The 18,688-nt window shown below is 37.9% G+C and overlaps 2 protein-coding genes across 2 annotated transcripts; one reads left to right on the top strand and one right to left on the bottom strand.

The window, feature by feature from the left end:
- Positions 1–667: 667 nt before the first annotated feature.
- Positions 668–5,396, bottom strand: LOC137718622 (chaperonin 60 subunit alpha 2, chloroplastic-like). Its single transcript, XM_068458170.1, has 9 exons — positions 5,223–5,396; positions 4,955–5,135; positions 4,180–4,301; positions 3,872–4,079; positions 3,618–3,763; positions 3,029–3,335; positions 2,477–2,727; positions 2,039–2,239; positions 668–1,223 (listed from the first exon to the last, which is right to left on the bottom strand). The coding sequence occupies exons 1-9, from the start codon at positions 5,289–5,291 to the stop codon at positions 933–935; spliced, it is 1,776 nt and encodes a 591-aa protein (XP_068314271.1). The 5' UTR covers positions 5,292–5,396; the 3' UTR covers positions 668–932.
- Positions 5,397–10,801: 5,405 nt separating this feature from the next.
- Positions 10,802–17,277, top strand: LOC137717732 (protein RETICULATA-RELATED 1, chloroplastic-like). Its single transcript, XM_068457195.1, has 8 exons — positions 10,802–11,252; positions 12,164–12,328; positions 12,448–12,540; positions 12,666–12,781; positions 13,927–14,025; positions 14,117–14,422; positions 15,273–15,437; positions 16,728–17,277. Exons 1-8 carry the CDS (start codon positions 10,929–10,931, stop codon positions 17,011–17,013), a joined length of 1,554 nt encoding a protein of 517 aa, XP_068313296.1. The 5' UTR covers positions 10,802–10,928; the 3' UTR covers positions 17,014–17,277.
- The last annotated feature ends 1,411 nt before the right edge of the window (positions 17,278–18,688 follow it).

Here is an 18,688-nt window from a genome sequence, read left to right as displayed (position 1 = left end):
GCCAAAATAGTTCATGAGATTAACATAACTCTTTATTTTGATCGATGAGATATAAAATAATAAAAGTGGTCCTTAAGATTGTCCACAGTTAATGAAATTTTTTTATGAAATGATCAAAATAATTGACTGTGGACAATCTTAGAGACCACTTCTATCGACTTTAAATATCAATGATCAAAGTGATGAGTTATGTCAATCTCAATGACCATTTTAGCTAAAAAGCTATGGAAGTAGGTTCCATTAAGTAAGAGCAACATTTTCGAAGAAAATGCTTGAAAGACCATATTTTAATACTACATTAGTATACGATTTGACATGACAAGTGACAAATTTGTAATTGGATAACCAGCACTAAAAACCGTCTTTACATTGGATGGTTTAGTGTTTTGATGATCCCTACTTTATTGACTGCAATTTCTGTATTTATTATTGCTTTTGTTGCTACACCTCCGCTAGATATTGGTGATATCTTATTGGATGATGGTTGTATGCATCCTGGCATTACGCTTTGTTAAGTAATGGGTTAATTGTTGTTGTACCTGCTCAACTAACGTCCGGATTTCAATCCAAAAATGACGGTTTTCATTGTCTATTTTATCAGTAACAAGTACAACAGCAAATGTACAAGCAACAACTGTTTATAGATGAACAAATCCTTGATTGGTAGGAACACAGTTTACAACTTGGGCAAAAACATATCAACTGAAAGGCTGGCCGTGAACGTATACAAAATCCTGATCGCATATGTTCAACCTCATGTATAAAATTCCGATTCCTAACAGATTCTTTGTCACAGCGCTCCAAGCTTGTTTCATCTTCATATCATATCCACAAGAACTTGTACTTGAGTTCCGAAGCTTGGTTGCACAGCATGGGATACGAAATTCCAGTTCGCTTCTTCCTCAGCTTTCATGCAACTCACTTGACTGTGTTCACTGAGGAGTTATTCCCGGAACAAAAGGAACAGCTGGCTTTTTCTTCTTTGTTTTCTCCACCAATACAGCTTGAGTTGTAAGAACCACTCCGGCAATGGAGGCTGCAATTTGAAGGGCACATCTTGAAACCCTAGAAGGATCTATAACTCCCGCATCTGGGAGATCTTCATAGTTTCCTGTCATTGCATTGTACCCAACTCTCCAATCAGAACGTTTAGTCTTCTCCACAACAACTTCTCCATCATCCCCTGCATTAGTTGCAATTGCTTTTGCAGGAGCAAGTAGAGCCTGCATTCGACATTGACAGATTTTTTTGCATGAAAAAGGTATAGGCCTTCAACAAGGCATAACTGAAATATTAAATTTTTATACAAAGAAAACGCATTTAGGCATAAAAATTTAGTTCAAAATTTTGCATACTAAGCTAAAATTTCAACATAAAAATGAAATTTGAAATATATCTTTCGTTTCAATATCTTTGCCAATTTAATTCACCATATAAACTCAACAATTGAATTTCTACGAACACAAATGATATCAGACAAGCCTATGCTATCTCCTATCCAAAGTTCAAACTATATGCTTTTTAATTAAAGTTGACTTGACAACGCCATTAAATAAAATTTTAACCCCCTAATCAATGGATTGTAGCAGCTAAAGACTTTCAAATCCAATGAAAGAGGCCAATCACGTAATGATTTTTCTGAGAAGTAGCTTCGGCTTTTTCTGTTTGTGCTTGCTAGAAAATTGCAATTCCGTGTTGGTAAGAACATCGAGAGCGTACTGACTCAACTGATGTTACCTGTTGTTTAACATAAGGTCTAACCATAGAACCATTACTGACTCAACTGATGTTGCCTGTTGTTCAACATAAGGTCTAACCAGAGAACCATGTGTCACCTTCCGAGGAAAACTGAACATTGGATGATTGGTGCAACAACAAAGAGTGAAAAGACTCGGCAACACTATGGACTTTTCTCCTCTTTCTTGCCCTATATACAGATAGATGCCTATAGGGGCCATGTGGGCGTGTATATGTGCATGTGGATTGATAGTGTGCCTATTTGTATGTGTGAGTAAAGGTGAGAAAAGGAGGCTCTCACCTTTGCTACAAGGTCAGCACCAATTTGCTCATCTAAATCTTCCATAGAATTCTTTATGGTAGGAATAAATTCTGAGAGATGTACATATGTGGCACCACCACCAGGCACCACTCCTTCCTCCATAGCAGCAAATGTAGTGTTCTTTGCATCCTCAATTCTGAGTTTGCGATCTTCAAGTTCTACCTCAGTATGTGCTCCAACCTATGGCACATGAAAATCAGTTAATAATAAAATCATGATAAAAATAAAACTCAGAAAAAGAACAGTAATCGAAGAGATTCATTTATAATTACTACTTTGCAGCACAAATGCACAAACATAAGCTTTTCCTAATTTCCAGCACGAATGGACAATCAACATAAGGAACGTATAAAAAAAAAAAAAAAAGAAGACATTCTACGAATCTATCTGAAATGGTAGCTCTTCCATATTGCAGACCTTAATTACAGCAACTCCACCGCAAAGTTTGGCAATTCTTTCAGAGAGCTTTCTCGACAGGTATGCATTTTCTGTTTCTGCCAGATCCTTCTTGATCTGTAATATTCTTGCCTGAATCTCAGCTTTAGTAGAAGGGTCTGCAACTATCGTTGTTGAATTACTTGTTATTTTCACTTTTCTTGCAATTCCAAGTTGATCTGATGTTGCACTCTCAAGGGTCAAACCAAAATCTCCAGAGAGAAAATCAGCACCTGAAAGTTGCAATTTTGATTATTTATTTTTGCTGACACAGGGCAAATATCCTAATACCATCATGCAGAAATATTAGTAGTCTGAGGTAGAGAACCTATAGTTCTCACCAAGTTTGAAAAATGATGTTGTTTCATAGACTTTGAAGGCAGCCATGGAATTTTTTAAACTAGTAGACCAATACGTTTGATAAATGAGATTTACATAATCATCATGGCCCATGTTGTTATAAAGTGTGCTGAATATATCTCGGAAGCATGTGAAAAAGATAAATGAAGGTCAGCATGCGATGAATATGTTCACCTGTCATAAGTGCAATATCTTGCAGAATAGCTTTTTTCCCCTCTGCAAGTCCAGGACATTTAACAACAGCGACTTCAAGTAAACCCTGCTTTTTGTTCACCACTAGTGTTTCCAGTACTTGCTTTGAGATATCCTCTGCAATGATTAGCAGCGGGATACTCAGTTGGGTTGTCTTTTCCAATAAAGGAACAATTTCTCTAACAGTTGAGATCTTGTGATCAGTTACTAGGACCTTAGCTTTGTCAAACTCCACAAGAGATTTTTCCTGGTTCGTAATGAAGTGGGAGGACATGTATCCCTTGTCAAACTGTTCTGAACAAAAAATAATAGTGCATTAATTTGATATGTAAACAACTAAAAGAATAAAACAATCAACCAGAGCCCAACTCTAGTTTTGAATTTTTGTTTTGTTTGTGATTAGGATAACAAAATATGTAAGCAACTAAGCATACATATCTGGCAAACGATCATAAAAACCTTATCCTCATTCATTTATATGAAGATTTTTGTAATCTGAATTACTCAATTTTAAATTCAGAAGTTTATATACATTGTCATATTTTTTACTGGGCAAAAATCATTTCATTACCTTCAGCCCTTCTTCAACTAAAACAGACGTTTCAAATGATGAGGATGACTCAATTGAGATTACTCCGTCAGGTCCTATCTTTTCTATAGCTTCAGCAATCAAATTACCAATGAACTCGTCATTTCCAGCAGAAATTGAAGCTACAGCTGCAAAAAGGGGGAAATACTCTTGACATTATATCCATAAGAGATACGAGAAGGGAAAAAAAACGCGAAAAGTGATTTTATGTAATTTGAATGACAAGAAATGATCACCTTTAATGTCATTCCTTCCTTTTACGGGAAGACTCTTCTCCTTCAAGATCTTGACCAGTTCATTTACAGTCTTATCCATTCCCTTCTTCAAAGAAATTGGGTTAGCTCCGAAAGCTACTGCCAAAAGTCCACCTCTGATCATTTCTCTTGTCAAAATGACTGCAGTGGTGGTACCATCACCTGCCAGATTATTCATTTTCTTTGCAACCTGCAAGTACGAAAGTAAAGATCTAATCTTCCTAATTTTATGCTTGGAAATGCATCAAGATAAGATTCAGTTAGAGAATTATCTAGCAACCAAGAACAACCTCTTGGATTAGCATTGCTCCCACGTTCTCAATTGTATCTGATAGCTCTATGGACTGAACAATTGTTACACCATCATTTATCACTTTCAGTTTTTCAGACTCCGAAAGAACAACATTACGTCCTGCATGTTTCACTTAAGATCAATCAACAAAGTAAACGCATCACCACCTAATTATTTATAAATGTGTAAAAACACGAATTAGTTGCATTATTTTCAAATTGGGGGCATCTTTTAGTTTCATATCACATATAACCAGCAACAAGATTCATGTACGCCTCATTGTTCCAAATATAAAACACTTCAAATCCTTGGAAAAGTATGTGTCATAATGATCGATATTCTAGATAACCTCAAGGGTTGACCAAACAAGATGCAACTATCGATCAAGAACCCTCCTATTGATTGTTCTAATAATTCAACAAAATGGAAACAGTATCTCCCTAGAACTCCATGATCACCGCAATCTTATTGGCATTTCACTACACTAATATTCAGCACAACCGTTTAACTAGAAGTTTAAATCCGACTGAAGAAGGTACCAAATTATATCAACTGCACCGATTGAATTCGACAAGGAAACTACAATTCCTAACATATACTTGTAAAGTCATGCAATAATGGTTCACCCTCATTTACTTGGGTCTCTATTCATACACCATACGAAAATATATTCATAACAGAAAACTATAAGATTTCGAAAGAATTAAGAAAACAAAACGAAAATGCCGAACACCCAGAGTAATAAAAATCGAAAAGGAGGAAAACCCAGCTACCTTTAGGTCCTAAGGTAAGGGAAACAGCATCAGCAAGTTTATCTATCCCAGTTTGTAAGGCATCCCTGCATTCTGTACCAAAAGATATCTTTTTTGCGCCTGCTTTGACCACTAACCTCCTTAAAGACTGTGGCTTTCTCCAAAACCCAGCTACTCGTTGCTTCTGAAAATTGCTCTGCTGCTGCAATGGAAACCATTAGCCCAAAATCACACTTGAGAGAGAGAGAGAGAGAGAGAGAGAGAGAGAGAGAGAGAGGGAGAGTCTTACAGAGAAGTAAGGTTTATGAAAGAAGAGTTGAGAGGAGGAGGAGGAGGAGAAGGAGATGGAGATGGACATTTCTGGGTTGCTGGCGGAAAAAGGAGGTTGGGGTTTAAGGACAACTTTCCCGGAATCAGAAGGATTTTCCTGGAAAATTTTGATGGGTTTTAGTGTTAGTGCGCAGGGGTTTTGGGAGGTGTGGAGGATGGTTTTGTCATGTTTTATTTGTTTTATACATTTAATGAAAATACGAAAAAAGACCTCTCCGTCTTTCGACCTGGTTTGGTACTGAGGTGATTCTGAAAAAAGCTGCTATCAAAAAAAGCTGAGAGCTGTTTTTGTGTTTGCTAAACACTCAGCTTCAGTTTTTTTTCACAGTTTTGGATGAAAAAAGCCAAAAATAAGAAGTTGCAAAACCTAGCTTTGAAAAACTGGCTTTTTTTCACATCTGTTTTACATAAAAGTTTACCAAACACTCTAATACTGTTTTTTTTTTTTTTTCAAAAGCACTTTTACAAAAAAGTTTACCAAACACTCTGCTGCTTTATTTCACAGCTGCTTATTCTCACAGCACAGCAGAAGCAGTTTTTTTTCAAAGCACAACAATACCAAACCAGCCCGAATTCGTATATCCATCCGAAGCCCAAACTCTATCAAAATACCATATTTATCAAATTCTCCGTCGGTCTGCCGCACCAAATTCCAAATTACAATGCTTTCTCGGTTAGGAATTAGGATTTTGTTGAAGGCGAAGTTGATTGATTTTCGATCTCTTTGATTAGTCTCTTCTTGTAAGTATCAAAAATTTTGGAGGTGTCAATTCGGTTTAGTTTTTTCGTTAAAAAATAACAGCCTCAACTTTTAGAGTAATTCCACCAGTTGCAAGATATCAGGTAATTGGCTTTTTTTTGGAAAAGCCAGCTCCAACCGTCAGGGGTGGGCAAATGGGTCCTAGGCCCGGGGGTAGGGGCGGGTATTAGCGGTTCGGGACGGGTACGGGACAGGTCCATATTGTTTTATACACAAAACAGGACGGGATGGGGCGGGCCAAATCCAATCTTCTGAAGTCACGGGCCCTCGGCCCGAACCGTATCCAATAAACCTCACACACTCAATCTCACACACACACACGCACACACTCAAATCTCATACACATCACATCTTTCTCGAGACTCTCCCAGAGTCCTTCTTCTCCATCTTTCTCTCCCATAGTCCTCCCTCTCGATCTCTCTCCGAGAGTCATCCCTCTTGATCTCTCTCCCCCAGAGTCTAGACTGACTCTTATCCTTCTCGATTCTCAGTCCCCTCTCCTACTCGAGTCGAGTCCTCCTGTGAACACCACCATCGCCATCATCTCCTCCCAAACGTGATCACCCATCGCCGTCGTCGAAAACACCACCATCATCATGCGATTCGAAATATCATATCATCTTCTCTCAAATTAAGGTAATTTCTAAATTAGGGTTTTTGAATTATTTGGTTTTTGATTTTAGGGATTTAGGACTTATGAATTAGGATTTTTGAAATTTCTGGGTTATTGAATTTAGGGATATATTTTCTAAATTTTCTAGATTTAATTGGTTTTGGTTTTGATTTTAGTTTAGCTTTGGAAAATCATGCTGTAAAGGATCTGGCTGGACTTGTTGAAGTCTTATTTTTATCCATTTTGGGGGCTCGATTTGGTTTGATTTTAGGCCACTGGTTCGAGTTTGGTGGTCCACCTAATGGCAGCAGTGGCAGGGGATGCTACGGCGGAGGATGCAGTGCAGGCTATTAGGGTTTTTTATGTTGGGCTTGGTTTTGTTGGTTTGTATTGTCTGTGGGCCTCTCTTGTAAATGTAAATGTAAATGTGTTGTTGGTAATAAAAAAAGCAACCCACTGTTAGACCCAACAAAAAAATACCGAAAAAAAAGAAGTAATTGGACCCATCTCGAACCGGCCCGTTTTCCCAAACTCAAAATCCCTCTACCCCGCCCGTTACATTTTAAAACGGGTAGGTTCGATTCCTTCAAATGGCCTGGCCCGTGCCCAGCCCTACCAACCGTACCAAATAGCCCAAGTGAATGGGTGGAGCCCATGTGCCTAGTAGCAACTAGGCCAATTTGACCTAGGTGGCTGCCCAGGAAACTTAATTAGAGATGGATATGGTTTGGTTTGATCTGACACACTTCTAAAATGGTGAATTGAAAACGGTTTGGTTCAATTTGAGAACAAAAAATTTTAAAGAAAAACCGCACAAAAGCAGATTGACTCAGTTTTGGTTTAGTTTGCTCGGTTTTAAACATCTTTTTTGTTCGAGATCAAATCTACAGATGCTAGCGAGAGTTTGGGGTTGCAATCTTGAGACATGATCGAATCTAATTTGTGTGGATTGAATTTGCGGGAAGAGATGGCAGAGGAAGTGCCCAATCGATCAAGTGTGGTGAGGGAGGAATGAAGGGAGGAGAGAGAGAGATGAGATGAAAGGGTGAAAATTAGGGGTGGGCACTTGAACCCAACACAAATCAAATCGAACCGTACCGAATAGTTTGGTTTTGCGATTTCAAAACGGTTTCGGTTTGAAACCGAATCGAATAAGGGAAAAATGGTTTGGTTTCGGTTTCGGCCCTCCGAAACCGAAACCGCATAACTTTATGAAATTTTAAATTCTAATTGGTTATTTCATTGAGTCCATACATTTAGTATGAACTCAACCACATCATAACATGGCCACATAATCTCTTTCTTGGCATCTCTCTGCCTATTCTCCTTTTTTTGCTGTGTTCTCACCAACCCATGTCATGTTCCTGCTTCCTACGTTCTTGATGTTGAAGATAGTGCGGTCTCCGATCAAGAATCTAAAAAAAATGTAAGCTTCTTGGAGCCTTTTTTTGGTATTGTCTGTTTGGTTAGTGAGAAAATTGTGGGAAAGATGATGAATTGAAGTTTTGGTTTTAATGCTTTATGTTTGGATGTTGAGTAGAATGTAAGTTTTGAGTGGTGTGTTAATGGGTTGTTGAGAATGTATCTAATTAGTAATGTTATAGATTTGTTGAATGATTTTAATGCTCCTATTCCCATCCTATTGAAGGATTCTCTCTCCTCTTATTCCAATCCCCTTCCCTCCCTTCCTCTTATATATTGTTTTTGTCTTATTGTTTCTATAAAAAAATCAATATAAGATGTTGACGTGGCTAAACCCTAACTGTTCAAATAGGAGGGGAGAGAATCCTCCTCCGTTTTGACTAAAGGTTAGTTAGATTAACTGTTGTTTGTGAAATTTGGAATGATTTTGATGCTCATTTGAGTGGATTCATTTTATAGCAAGTCAAATAATAAGTTTTTGAATCTTGGCAAATGGCAATACAGATTAGTAGTTGTTCTCACCCCATTGGCTCTTATATCTGTTTCTTGTGTGATTTATCGGGTTTAGGCCAAAAAACAGTGCGATTTGAGAAATCTTTATGAGTTACTCATTTGTTGTTTGGGATAGCAGCATCAACAAATTAGTCAACATACATGCTTAAAGCTTGGTTGTTTAGGGAGTATGCATACAAAATATGAGAGTTGGAACTACTGAGTCGATTGCATTGCTTGTTGAAGGAGATCGTTCAAGTGTGAGTCAGTTCTTTTACCTGTTTCATCAAGGTGGATATTTGTTAGTATAGTAGAGATAGAGATGTCATATAATTAGGTTGAAACACCAAAACTTTTTTATTGAATTGGATGAACAATTTATTTTTCGGGTTATTATTCTGTTATGGTCCTTGTGGATATGAATTCTGTTGTCGCTGACTCGTTGCCCAGGGGAGCATAGTTAAGTGTAATAATGTTAGTTGTATGCATGCCTAATTGTAATTGAAGCCATGCTTGATTGAATTTTAATATTGTATGTATGCTTGAACAATACAGTAATAGAAGATATGAAAAATGAAAAACAAACAGTAAATGTTGCTCATAGAAGAAAATTGAAGTGTATATCAAAGGAAAATGAAATGAGATACAACTAGGTAACCATAATAGTTTTTTCAAACAATGAAACCAAACCAAAACTGTTTAAAACCAAACCGAACCGAACCAAATGGTTTGGTTTCATTTTGGTTTTAGCCTCAAAACCGCACTGAACCAAACCACAAAAACTTGCGGTTTCCATAGTGAAAATTGAGCTAAGAGCAACTTTAGCGTGTGTTGGAGCCCGATGGACAGAGGCGTGAACAGGGCCAAAAAGCCTGAGCAAGCATGTCCAGCGTGTGCTGTGAGGGAGCCAGAGCAGACCTGAGGGAGAGGCCCGGTAGAAATTGCCAGCTGAGAGCCCGAAGGCCACGTGACGCAAGGCTGACGTGGGTGGGTTCGGTGCTTCGCTTAAGATGCTTTTATGGAAGTGATTCCGGTGAAGAGCTTGGCCAAAAGCGCTTCCATAACCACTTTATTCCTGACTCTGAACTCTTTTTCCTTCTTGTCATCCTTCCGCCGATCGAGATTATCCTTGAACTTTCTGTTCAACGCGAGGAGGCAAATGCCATTGCTGGAAGCGATTCTGCTCATGGCGATGCATAGGTTGATGACTTTGCTGAAAGTCTGGATAATCTGCTCTGGTTTGGTCTCATGGCGGTGTCTATATGCAAATAGTGGAAGATCAGAGGACCGGTGAGCAAAGAGAGTTCAAATTGCTGGTTGGAGGCATAAAACTTTGGGTTTGATTTGTGGGGTTGAGGGGAATAAAAGGTGTCTTAAAGGGAAGGGATTTGTCGACCGGAGAAAAAGAGAGCGGGGAGGGAGATGTCGGCCGGAGAAAAAAGGGAAGACAACGAGGAAGAGGGGAGTGAGAGAGTGGGAAGGAAGAAGAAAACAAAAATGGTAGAAGTTTCGGGAAGAGATTGGAAAAGATAAATTAATAATATAATATTTATTATAAAAAAAAAATACTAATATTTTATTACCTATTGCCAGGGTTATTCAAATGCAACGGTGGAGATGCAAAAGACAGTTACTGTTCATTGGGTTGATTAAATAGTGAATAGCCTGGGGAGGGTTTCCAACGATAGAACTGCTCTAAGGGAGGGTAGTACTAGACTAGGGTTTGGTAATTGGGCTTTAAAAAGAATGAGTTTGGGCTTTCACAAAGGCCATGTATTGTTAAAAAAAGTATATATATTTATAAATATATCGGTTTAGTCTGAACCGAACTCCAAAAGTCCGTTTCATTTTGTTTTGGTTAACTCGATTTTCTTCAATTTTTTTTTAGGAATATGTTCCTCTCTGGATTCTCTTTGTAAGATTCGGAAAATCAATCAATCATATTAGTTCATCGAATATCGTGCTGTTAGAAATCTTTTTAAATTTTAAATTTAGAATCGAATCTCTACAAGAGAGGCTCCTTGTCCATTTTTTCAGTCTCAATTCAGTTCGGTTCGAGTTAACCAATGTGGGCCGGCCGAGGCGACTCACCCAAAAACCCCGAGTCAACCCACTTGGTCAGTAAAGACAAAAACTCGGGAAAAAAAAAGAGAAAAAAGAAAAGGGAAACGAAGCAAAACGTCGCTTTCGGACTGGGTTGTCGTCACGCAGGCGGCTATCTTCCCCTCAAAATCCCCAATCCCCAACTCCTCTCCCTCTTTTGTCTCTTCACTTCTCTCTCTCCAGAGAAGTGAAAATTCCTGAGAAAATCACCTCTTATTTTCTCGGTATCCAAACAGAAAATAAAAATTCAGAAACAGTAAGAAAAAACAAAAAAAATGTCGCACGCTGTGTTCCAGACGGCTCAAATTATGCCGATAAACACGCAGCTCCCGACGAAGCCGATGCTGGTGGTTCCGGCCCAGCTTCGGATGATGGAGCGGAGGGGCCTGGTGCTGAAGGCGAATTGCGCGCCGCCTCCGTCTACTTCCGATGCTGTTGACGGAGACTCCATGGCTATGCTGGAGCGCTGCTTCGTGGGGCCGTCGGTCCCCGGAGGGTTTGGTCCGGTTATGAAGGGACAGTACGGTGCGTTCGGTGCGGTTACTCTTGAGAAGGGCAAGCTCGATATGTCTCAGAAGCAATCCAAGTCTAGCCCCGAGGTCAGTCCCGCAGTGAAATTTTGAATGTTTCTTGCTTTTTTTGAGTTGATTGAGTTGTTTGGTTGGTGAGAAAATGTGGGAAATGGAAAAGAAACTCCCTTTAGAAATCTTTGACCTAGGTGCTGCATACTGGAGTAATCTAGAGATTGTAAATGAGATACGATTTTTTAGGAGAATAAACGAAATTGCTTGTATCAAAATCAGGTGTAGTGTAATATGCCTCCTCGCTAATTCATAGTTTTCGCAACGAAATTGGGAGTGGGGGATTGAGCTAAGCCACACACTGGACCAACCATAATTTGTTATCGAACTCGCCATTCATGGGAATCGAACCTAAAATCTCTCATATACAAGTTAAGAAGAACACTACTAGACCATAGTGCTAGTGGCGAAATTGAGTGAATTTGGGTGTTTAAAGTGTTGGAAACATTGAACGAGCTAATATATGAAAATAGGATCCTAAAAGTTATACTAAGTTTCTATATGTTAAGCAATCTTCAACTTTTCCAAGATTTTGGTTGTTTTCTTGTGTATCAGAATTTTTTATTTTATTTTATCATTCTTGTGTGTGAAATTGCAACTGATTTCATTTCATAATATTTTGATCATGCAAGTAGAAATGTATTAGAATTTGTAAATCGGATGCAGATTATGCATAAACACCTAATAAAATATGTCATTGTACCCTAAGAAAATATCAATATCAAGAAAACTGATTCTTAGACCAGAAATTGTTCTAAGGTTTCCTAACCATTCAAGTGCTACCAAATTAGACAGTTGTAAATTCTTGACTCTCGTTCTGGCCTCTGATTTCAATCAAGCAAGCCTGGTCATATAAGTTGGCATGTTATTGTTTAATTCCATTTAGTCTGTTCAGTATTTTGTGCTAATGCTAATAACTGAAATTGCAGACTGCTGTTGGGGGAGGTGGTGGAGATATTGGAAAGAGAATAAATAATGGTGGTGGTGATGGAGGTGATGATGATGGCGATGATGATGATTATTTTGATGACTTCGATGATGGCGACGAGGGAGATGAAGGTGGTCTGTTTAGAAGGAGGATGTTTCTTGAAGAGGTTGGGAATATCCTTTATTGACATAAACATTTTTGCATATTCGTTGAAAGATTTTTCTCTTTGGGTTATGTTAATTTGAAATTTATGGGTGTACTGATCATTTATGATATTTTCTGCAGCTCTTTGATCGAAAATTTGTGGATGCAGTATTGAATGAGTGGCAAAGGACAATGATGGATTTACCTGCTGGGTTCCGGCAAGCTTATGAAATGGTGCAGTACTTTTGATATCATGTTTTGTTTGAAGTCTTTCATTTAGATATTATGAACCCAAAAAACACAAATAAGGAGGAAACAGAACACTTTTGGCTTGATACTAACCGAAATATTGTCTCCAGGGATTGATCAGCTCTGCTCAAATGGTTAGATTTTTAGCGACCAATGCAAGGCCAACCACTACTAGGTTTATTTCTCGTGCGCTTCCTGATGGAATATCAAGAGCATTCATTGGCAGGTGATTTTATTTATTTTCAGAGCAGTTTCTTAAGTCTCAAGTCTATCCTTTTGCTAATTATGACCTACTGGGCTTTCCTAATGCATACTATTTTTAGCATCTTTCCATAAACTTTTATTAATTATTTTGGTATATAAGCTTCCAATCTCATACCAATTAGTGTTTCCATACAGGACACTGTTTTTAGTGGTGGGAGCGGGAATATAAAACTGTAGAAAACTTTATCTGCAAACATCAAGACATTTTCATGACACCAATGCGGTGATAGATTAGATGTTAGCAGGCTATTAAGAAATTGAGTCTCTAAGATCCATTGAAGTACGGAGGTATCTTGTCATATTGTTGAAGTAACTCATTTTATCTGGGTGGTTTTTAAGAAAATAGCAAGAGAATGAAACACATTGACTGTAATCCTTGACGGATTTTACTTACATTAATCATAATTCCTATCGGGTTTAATGGATGAGTATCATGTCACAATTGTGAACTACCTATTAAAAAAGGTAACCAATTTTTATATTCCTAAATATTATAATAAATTTTATTCTTAAACATACCTGCGAGTTGGGGTTTAGGTGATACATATCCAGCTTGTTACATTCTTCTAAATAAAATAAAAAACTACAAAAATATAAAGAAGCTAAGAACACAAAACAAAAAACACGGAAGTACACTGGATTCTGCTTATGCTGCCCTAAATGGCTCAGCCATGCAACCTTGAATTAATGAAATTTAACAGCTCAACACGAGTAACCTCGTCTGATTAAGGAGCAGTGGACCAACATTTAAGCACCATAGCTGCCAAATATAACAAACAGCAGTTTCAGTAATGATCTTGTTGAACACCTGCAAGGAAAATGAAACATGTATCACACCAAGGGAATTTTTCCTGCAAAGGCCATGGTGGAAAACACAACAAAAATGAAGAGACAGAAATGAAAGTTAGTAATAATTGTATGAAGAATCAGATATCTAACGATACAAGAAAAACAGCTATGGATAGATGGATATGATGTAATTCAGTGACAGTGCATATTCATATGCCTTCCCTTGGAGATATATTTTGGTGTCATTGAATATTTAATAATGACGCTGATGGTTATTTGTATCCTTAGTATTGATGTGTATTATAATTTGTTGTGCAGAATGCTGGCAGATCCTGCTTTCTTATATAGGTTTCTTTTAGAGCAGGCTGCAACAATTGGTTCTTCAGTTTGGTGGGAGTTAAAGAATCGCAAGGGCAGGTGTGTGTCCAAGTTATGACAAAAGCATGAAAATTTTCTGAAGCATTTTATTTATTAGACTCATTGATGTTGTTTTTTACTCTAAGAACAGGATAAAGAAAGAATGGGATTTGGCGCTTATAAACGTACTCACAGTAACAGCATGCAATGCTATTGTTGTTTGGTCACTTGCTCCTTGTCGTTCATACGGGAACACGTTCAAGTTTGATTTGCAAAATACGTTACAGAAGCTCCCCAACAATATATTTGAGAAGAGCTACCCACTAAGGGAATTTGACCTGCAAAAGAGAGTTCACTCTTTCTTCTACAAGGCTGCTGAGTTGTGTATGGTTGGACTAACTGCTGGAGCCGTGCAAGGTTCTTTAGCAAATTTTTTGGCCCATAAAAAAGAAGGAAGGTGAGCATTGTATTGTTAACCTGTTTTTGTTATCTCTACATCAATCATTAAAAGAACCATGAGTCCTATCCTATTTGTCTATGAACCCTTAGTCCATTTCCTAAAGCTTTAACAATTTCAGAATACTTTTGTCTGTCTTTTCTCCTTTTACTTTTTCTTAGGCACTTAATATTAATTACACACTAAGCAGGTGTAAGTAGGTGTTAGAGACGGATATTATCTTGTTAAAGTTGTTTGATTTAATGAAAGCTTCTTTGCAACATTATTGAATTATAAGTCACCTAGTAATAAAATATCAGTATGTTTTTATGATTTTGTGATTTAATATTTGTATATGATTTTGTGATTTAAGCTAGTCAATAACTTCATTATACAAAATTACAAATGACGTGCAATGTATTATTTTTTACTACAAGATCTTTATTTATTAAAATCATTTAGTGGAATAACTCTTTCTCCTTTTATTTTTCCCTCCTGTGTTTCTGTTCATATTCTTGCATCTGTTTTAGAATTTTCTCACGCTTATAAGAAAGTGTCATTATTGCAGCACTAATTTGGATGTACCACTTTTTTGTGTTTTGGTAATTGAGTTCTGTTATCTGTGTTACTTAAACAGGAGAGTAGAACTATTAATTTAGTATTAAAGATAGATTTCTGAACAATAGGACTTGAGATAAATTTGATGGTTATAATTTGGTAATTGTCTTTTGCCATAAGAAGAGACATTTTCCCTCTCCCCTCTCCTATTATTAGTTCCAACTAATTTAATTCCTGTGCTAGCTCAAACAATTTAGTTCCTAGGTTTGTTGAAACATTTTCGTTCCTATTCAATTGTTAACTTGTTTGGCAGGTTATCTGTGACGATCCCATCTGTCAAAGCAAATGCACTTGGTTATGGTGCCTTCCTTGGACTATATGCGAACCTGAGATATCAGCTATTAAGTGGATTTGACAGAGCAATGATGAATCATTTTGATGTTATTGGAGTGGCCCTATTTTTTAGCACGACACTGAGGTATGTTTTTCATTCTATTTGGGCACTTGTATTCAAATCATACACTGCTAAATTGCTTATACAAAGGCTTAGAAGGTTTTCCTTTCATGGTCATACATTCTTACAGTTATTACATATGAATCCTTCTTGTATTTAGTCTTTACATATGATAACTCGTTTCCCTTCTGTCCCTTTCTACCTTCCTCATTCTTCTCTGGCCACGTGTATTCCTTCTGCACTTAAAACTAAGCATTTAACCGAAAACGTAATTTCTGCCCTTAATACATCTAAAATGTTAAATCCAGAATCAAAAAATGTTTTAGCTCTGTCAGCTTTTGGGTTCGCTGGTGCCTGTTGGGGCCAGCATAGTGTCCCTTGTTTTCAAATTTAATCACACAATTCTGAGATCAATGAGAATCCCATGGAATAGGGTCTGCCCCTTTATCCAGATTTGTGGAGCAATCCCCAGTTTTTCTGAAGCTCTTAATCATGATCGCCTGAATCCCACCACCACTTCTCATTGACTTGGTACAGTAGTTAGTATGAGTACCTGGACCATTCCAGTGGGCTTTCTTTGGTCCTGAATGTGCTTCTCACCAGGGAATTCCCATGGCACATGACAAAAAGCTGCATAACATGAAAAACTCAAACTATTGCCGTAGTTCTGTAGAAATATAAAGATAACCTGAAAAGGGTAATTAATATGCCAATCATGGATGCGGTATTCAGTTCTTTCTAATCTGTAGTGTTGCTTTGCTTTAGAATTGGTTGAAATCTCACATATGGATTCCTAGTCAATAATATCCATGGTGCAGCAACATAGCAATTATTACCTTTTTGCACTGCAACTCCCCAAAGAAATGAAATTTGTGATTTTGTAACTCTCTTCAGAACAAAATGCTGCCTTGCAAGTAGAAATTTTAAAGAAAAACAGAATCATTTATGCTCTTTTAGTTTTTCTGTATGTCAATCTAAGGGTTATTAGGGAAAAATAATAATCGATATTTTTGAGACGTTAAATGCTAAGTTTAAAGTATAATTAGTACATGCTGCAGTGAGATAGCTAGTATTTCTCTTTTAAGTTGTACCTGTAACTTTGCATCTCTCGGTTCTGGCGGCATCATCCAGAGACATTTGGATTTCCTTCTTCCCTTTTCAGGACAGATTTATCTGTCATCATTATACCAAGGTCGTCTTGGCATAATTCTTCTAGGTCTTGCTTTTTGTTGGGTAGATCTTACGTCTTGCTTTAAATAGTAAAATTGCTCCATCTAGAGCGATTCTTTGACTCTTAAATTGGAATGTGGACAGGATTTTGAATGTGCAATTAGGAGAGCGGTCGAGGTTGGCTTGGCTTGGGGTGGAGGCTGATCCACTGGTTCACTCTGATGATCTTTTAAAGGTTTACAGTAGGCCTTCTGAAAATCTTGATCAGCCCTCGTCAAAATGGTTTATATCAAAGAACGCCATTGTTTCTGGCCTTGGACTCCTTGGCATCAAACAGGGGACTGTGGACTCTGCTGACGGGGAAACATCAACCCCTAAGACACGCAGAAAGAGGATTGTCCGGAAGAAGGTGACTGCAAGTTCAGCGTAGTTTAATCGAATGTAATCACCAACAGAGTCCAATTTTGTTGCCCGACGGAGATACAACTGGCTTGCGAAACCGTTACACGGGAGGATCTTGAGAGGTGTTTTGTGCAGAAATTTCTGGCATCTCTGGAAAGAGGATTGCTGAATAACAAATTTAAGGAGAAGATTTCCATTTTTCAGCTTTTATATAGCTTTCCGCTTACCTTGTTTGCAAGTGTATTGTACTGACAGATCTTGAAATTTTAGTAAATTAGAAGCTTTCATTTTTTGGAACGTTGCTTAGATTTTAGTCCGGTTCTATATTTCTCCAAGTAGAGGGTGAGCCTTGGAGCACATAAAGGTTTCGAGTCATGGAAATAGTCTTCCTATAAATCAAGGGGTAAGGCTACGTATGATAGACGCTCCTCCCGACCCTCTAAAAAGCGGAAAGCATAGTTAGCTTGGGGTCGCTCTTTTATATATCCAGTGAGTGGGTGGGACGAAGGTGCATGTATGTCGTGACATTTACTTTGTAGTTCTTTTAATACAAATGAAATTTCTATTCTAAACTACACTAAGAGGAGGGGGAATGATTTGAAACCAGAACACAAAAAATCGAAGAGAACTGTGTTGACCAGCAAGGCAATTGACCACTTAGAGAAATGGAGAAAGAACAAAATAGGAGACTAATATTAATACGGTCAGTCATCTACACGTGTGCCATTGCAGGATACTTCACTGTTGATCAGTGTAGGATGAATTTGTCGATCAGTGTGGGATGAAAATTCGTTAGGCTGATTTGAGATCAGAACCAATGTTTAATTAGACTGATTTCATTGTTTGGTCCTGCAGTTTCTCTAAAGACAATCAACTAGGCAAGTGTTCTAATTCTTACTGGTGGTAGTAAATACAAAAAATGGAGACGTGAGACTGGATTGTTGCAGACTTTGAATGAGTACGACATTGCACTAGACACACATCAACTTCAATCATTGACTGACAAGAGCACCAAAGATGACAAGGCAGAATTTGAGAGATGGACTACAGCTAACAAGGTGGCATTTTCCACATTGAGTGGCATAAAGGACTCTCTGAGAGGAGGCATCAAAAAGCATGACCTAGCTGTGTATTATCGGAAAGCTATTGAAAACAAGTTCAAGGAGCCTGAGAAAGCTGAGATCAGTCACTGGATGAATGTCTTGACCACTTTCAAGTTTGATGTCACTGGTTTAATCGATACCATATGATGAAATCGACAAATGTTGCTGAGAAGTCGAACTCAATGGATGTAAATATCAGTGATAAACAACTGGTTTTCATGATATTGCAAGCACGGCCGCCAAAATATAGGCAACTCAAAGTGTCATGCAACACTCAAAATAATAACTGGACTGTTGATGAACTCGTTGCTCAATGTGTTCAGAAGGAAAACAGGGAGAAGCAAGAAAATGGCAAGGAAGTGGATGCAGTGAACTTGTTGCATGCTGAAAGAGGCAAGAAAGGAACAGGGACCAATGGTGCTTCTGGTAAGAGTTCTAATTCTTCTAAGAACTCTTCTAAATCTGCCAAAACTACTGAATCCTCTAAGACACCGATAATCTTGAAGTTAAAATAAAGACATATATAACCAAACTCAAATGTTTCTGGTGCAAAACTAAAGTTCACTAAGAAAGATTGTGCAGTATTTAAGGACTGGCTTG

Source organism: Pyrus communis, chromosome 15, assembly GCF_963583255.1.
Source record: "Pyrus communis chromosome 15, drPyrComm1.1, whole genome shotgun sequence".
Taxonomy (NCBI): Eukaryota; Viridiplantae; Streptophyta; class Magnoliopsida; order Rosales; family Rosaceae; genus Pyrus; species Pyrus communis.
Note: the sequence above shows the minus strand (reverse complement) of the source record. Positions and strands in the feature narration are given on the sequence as shown.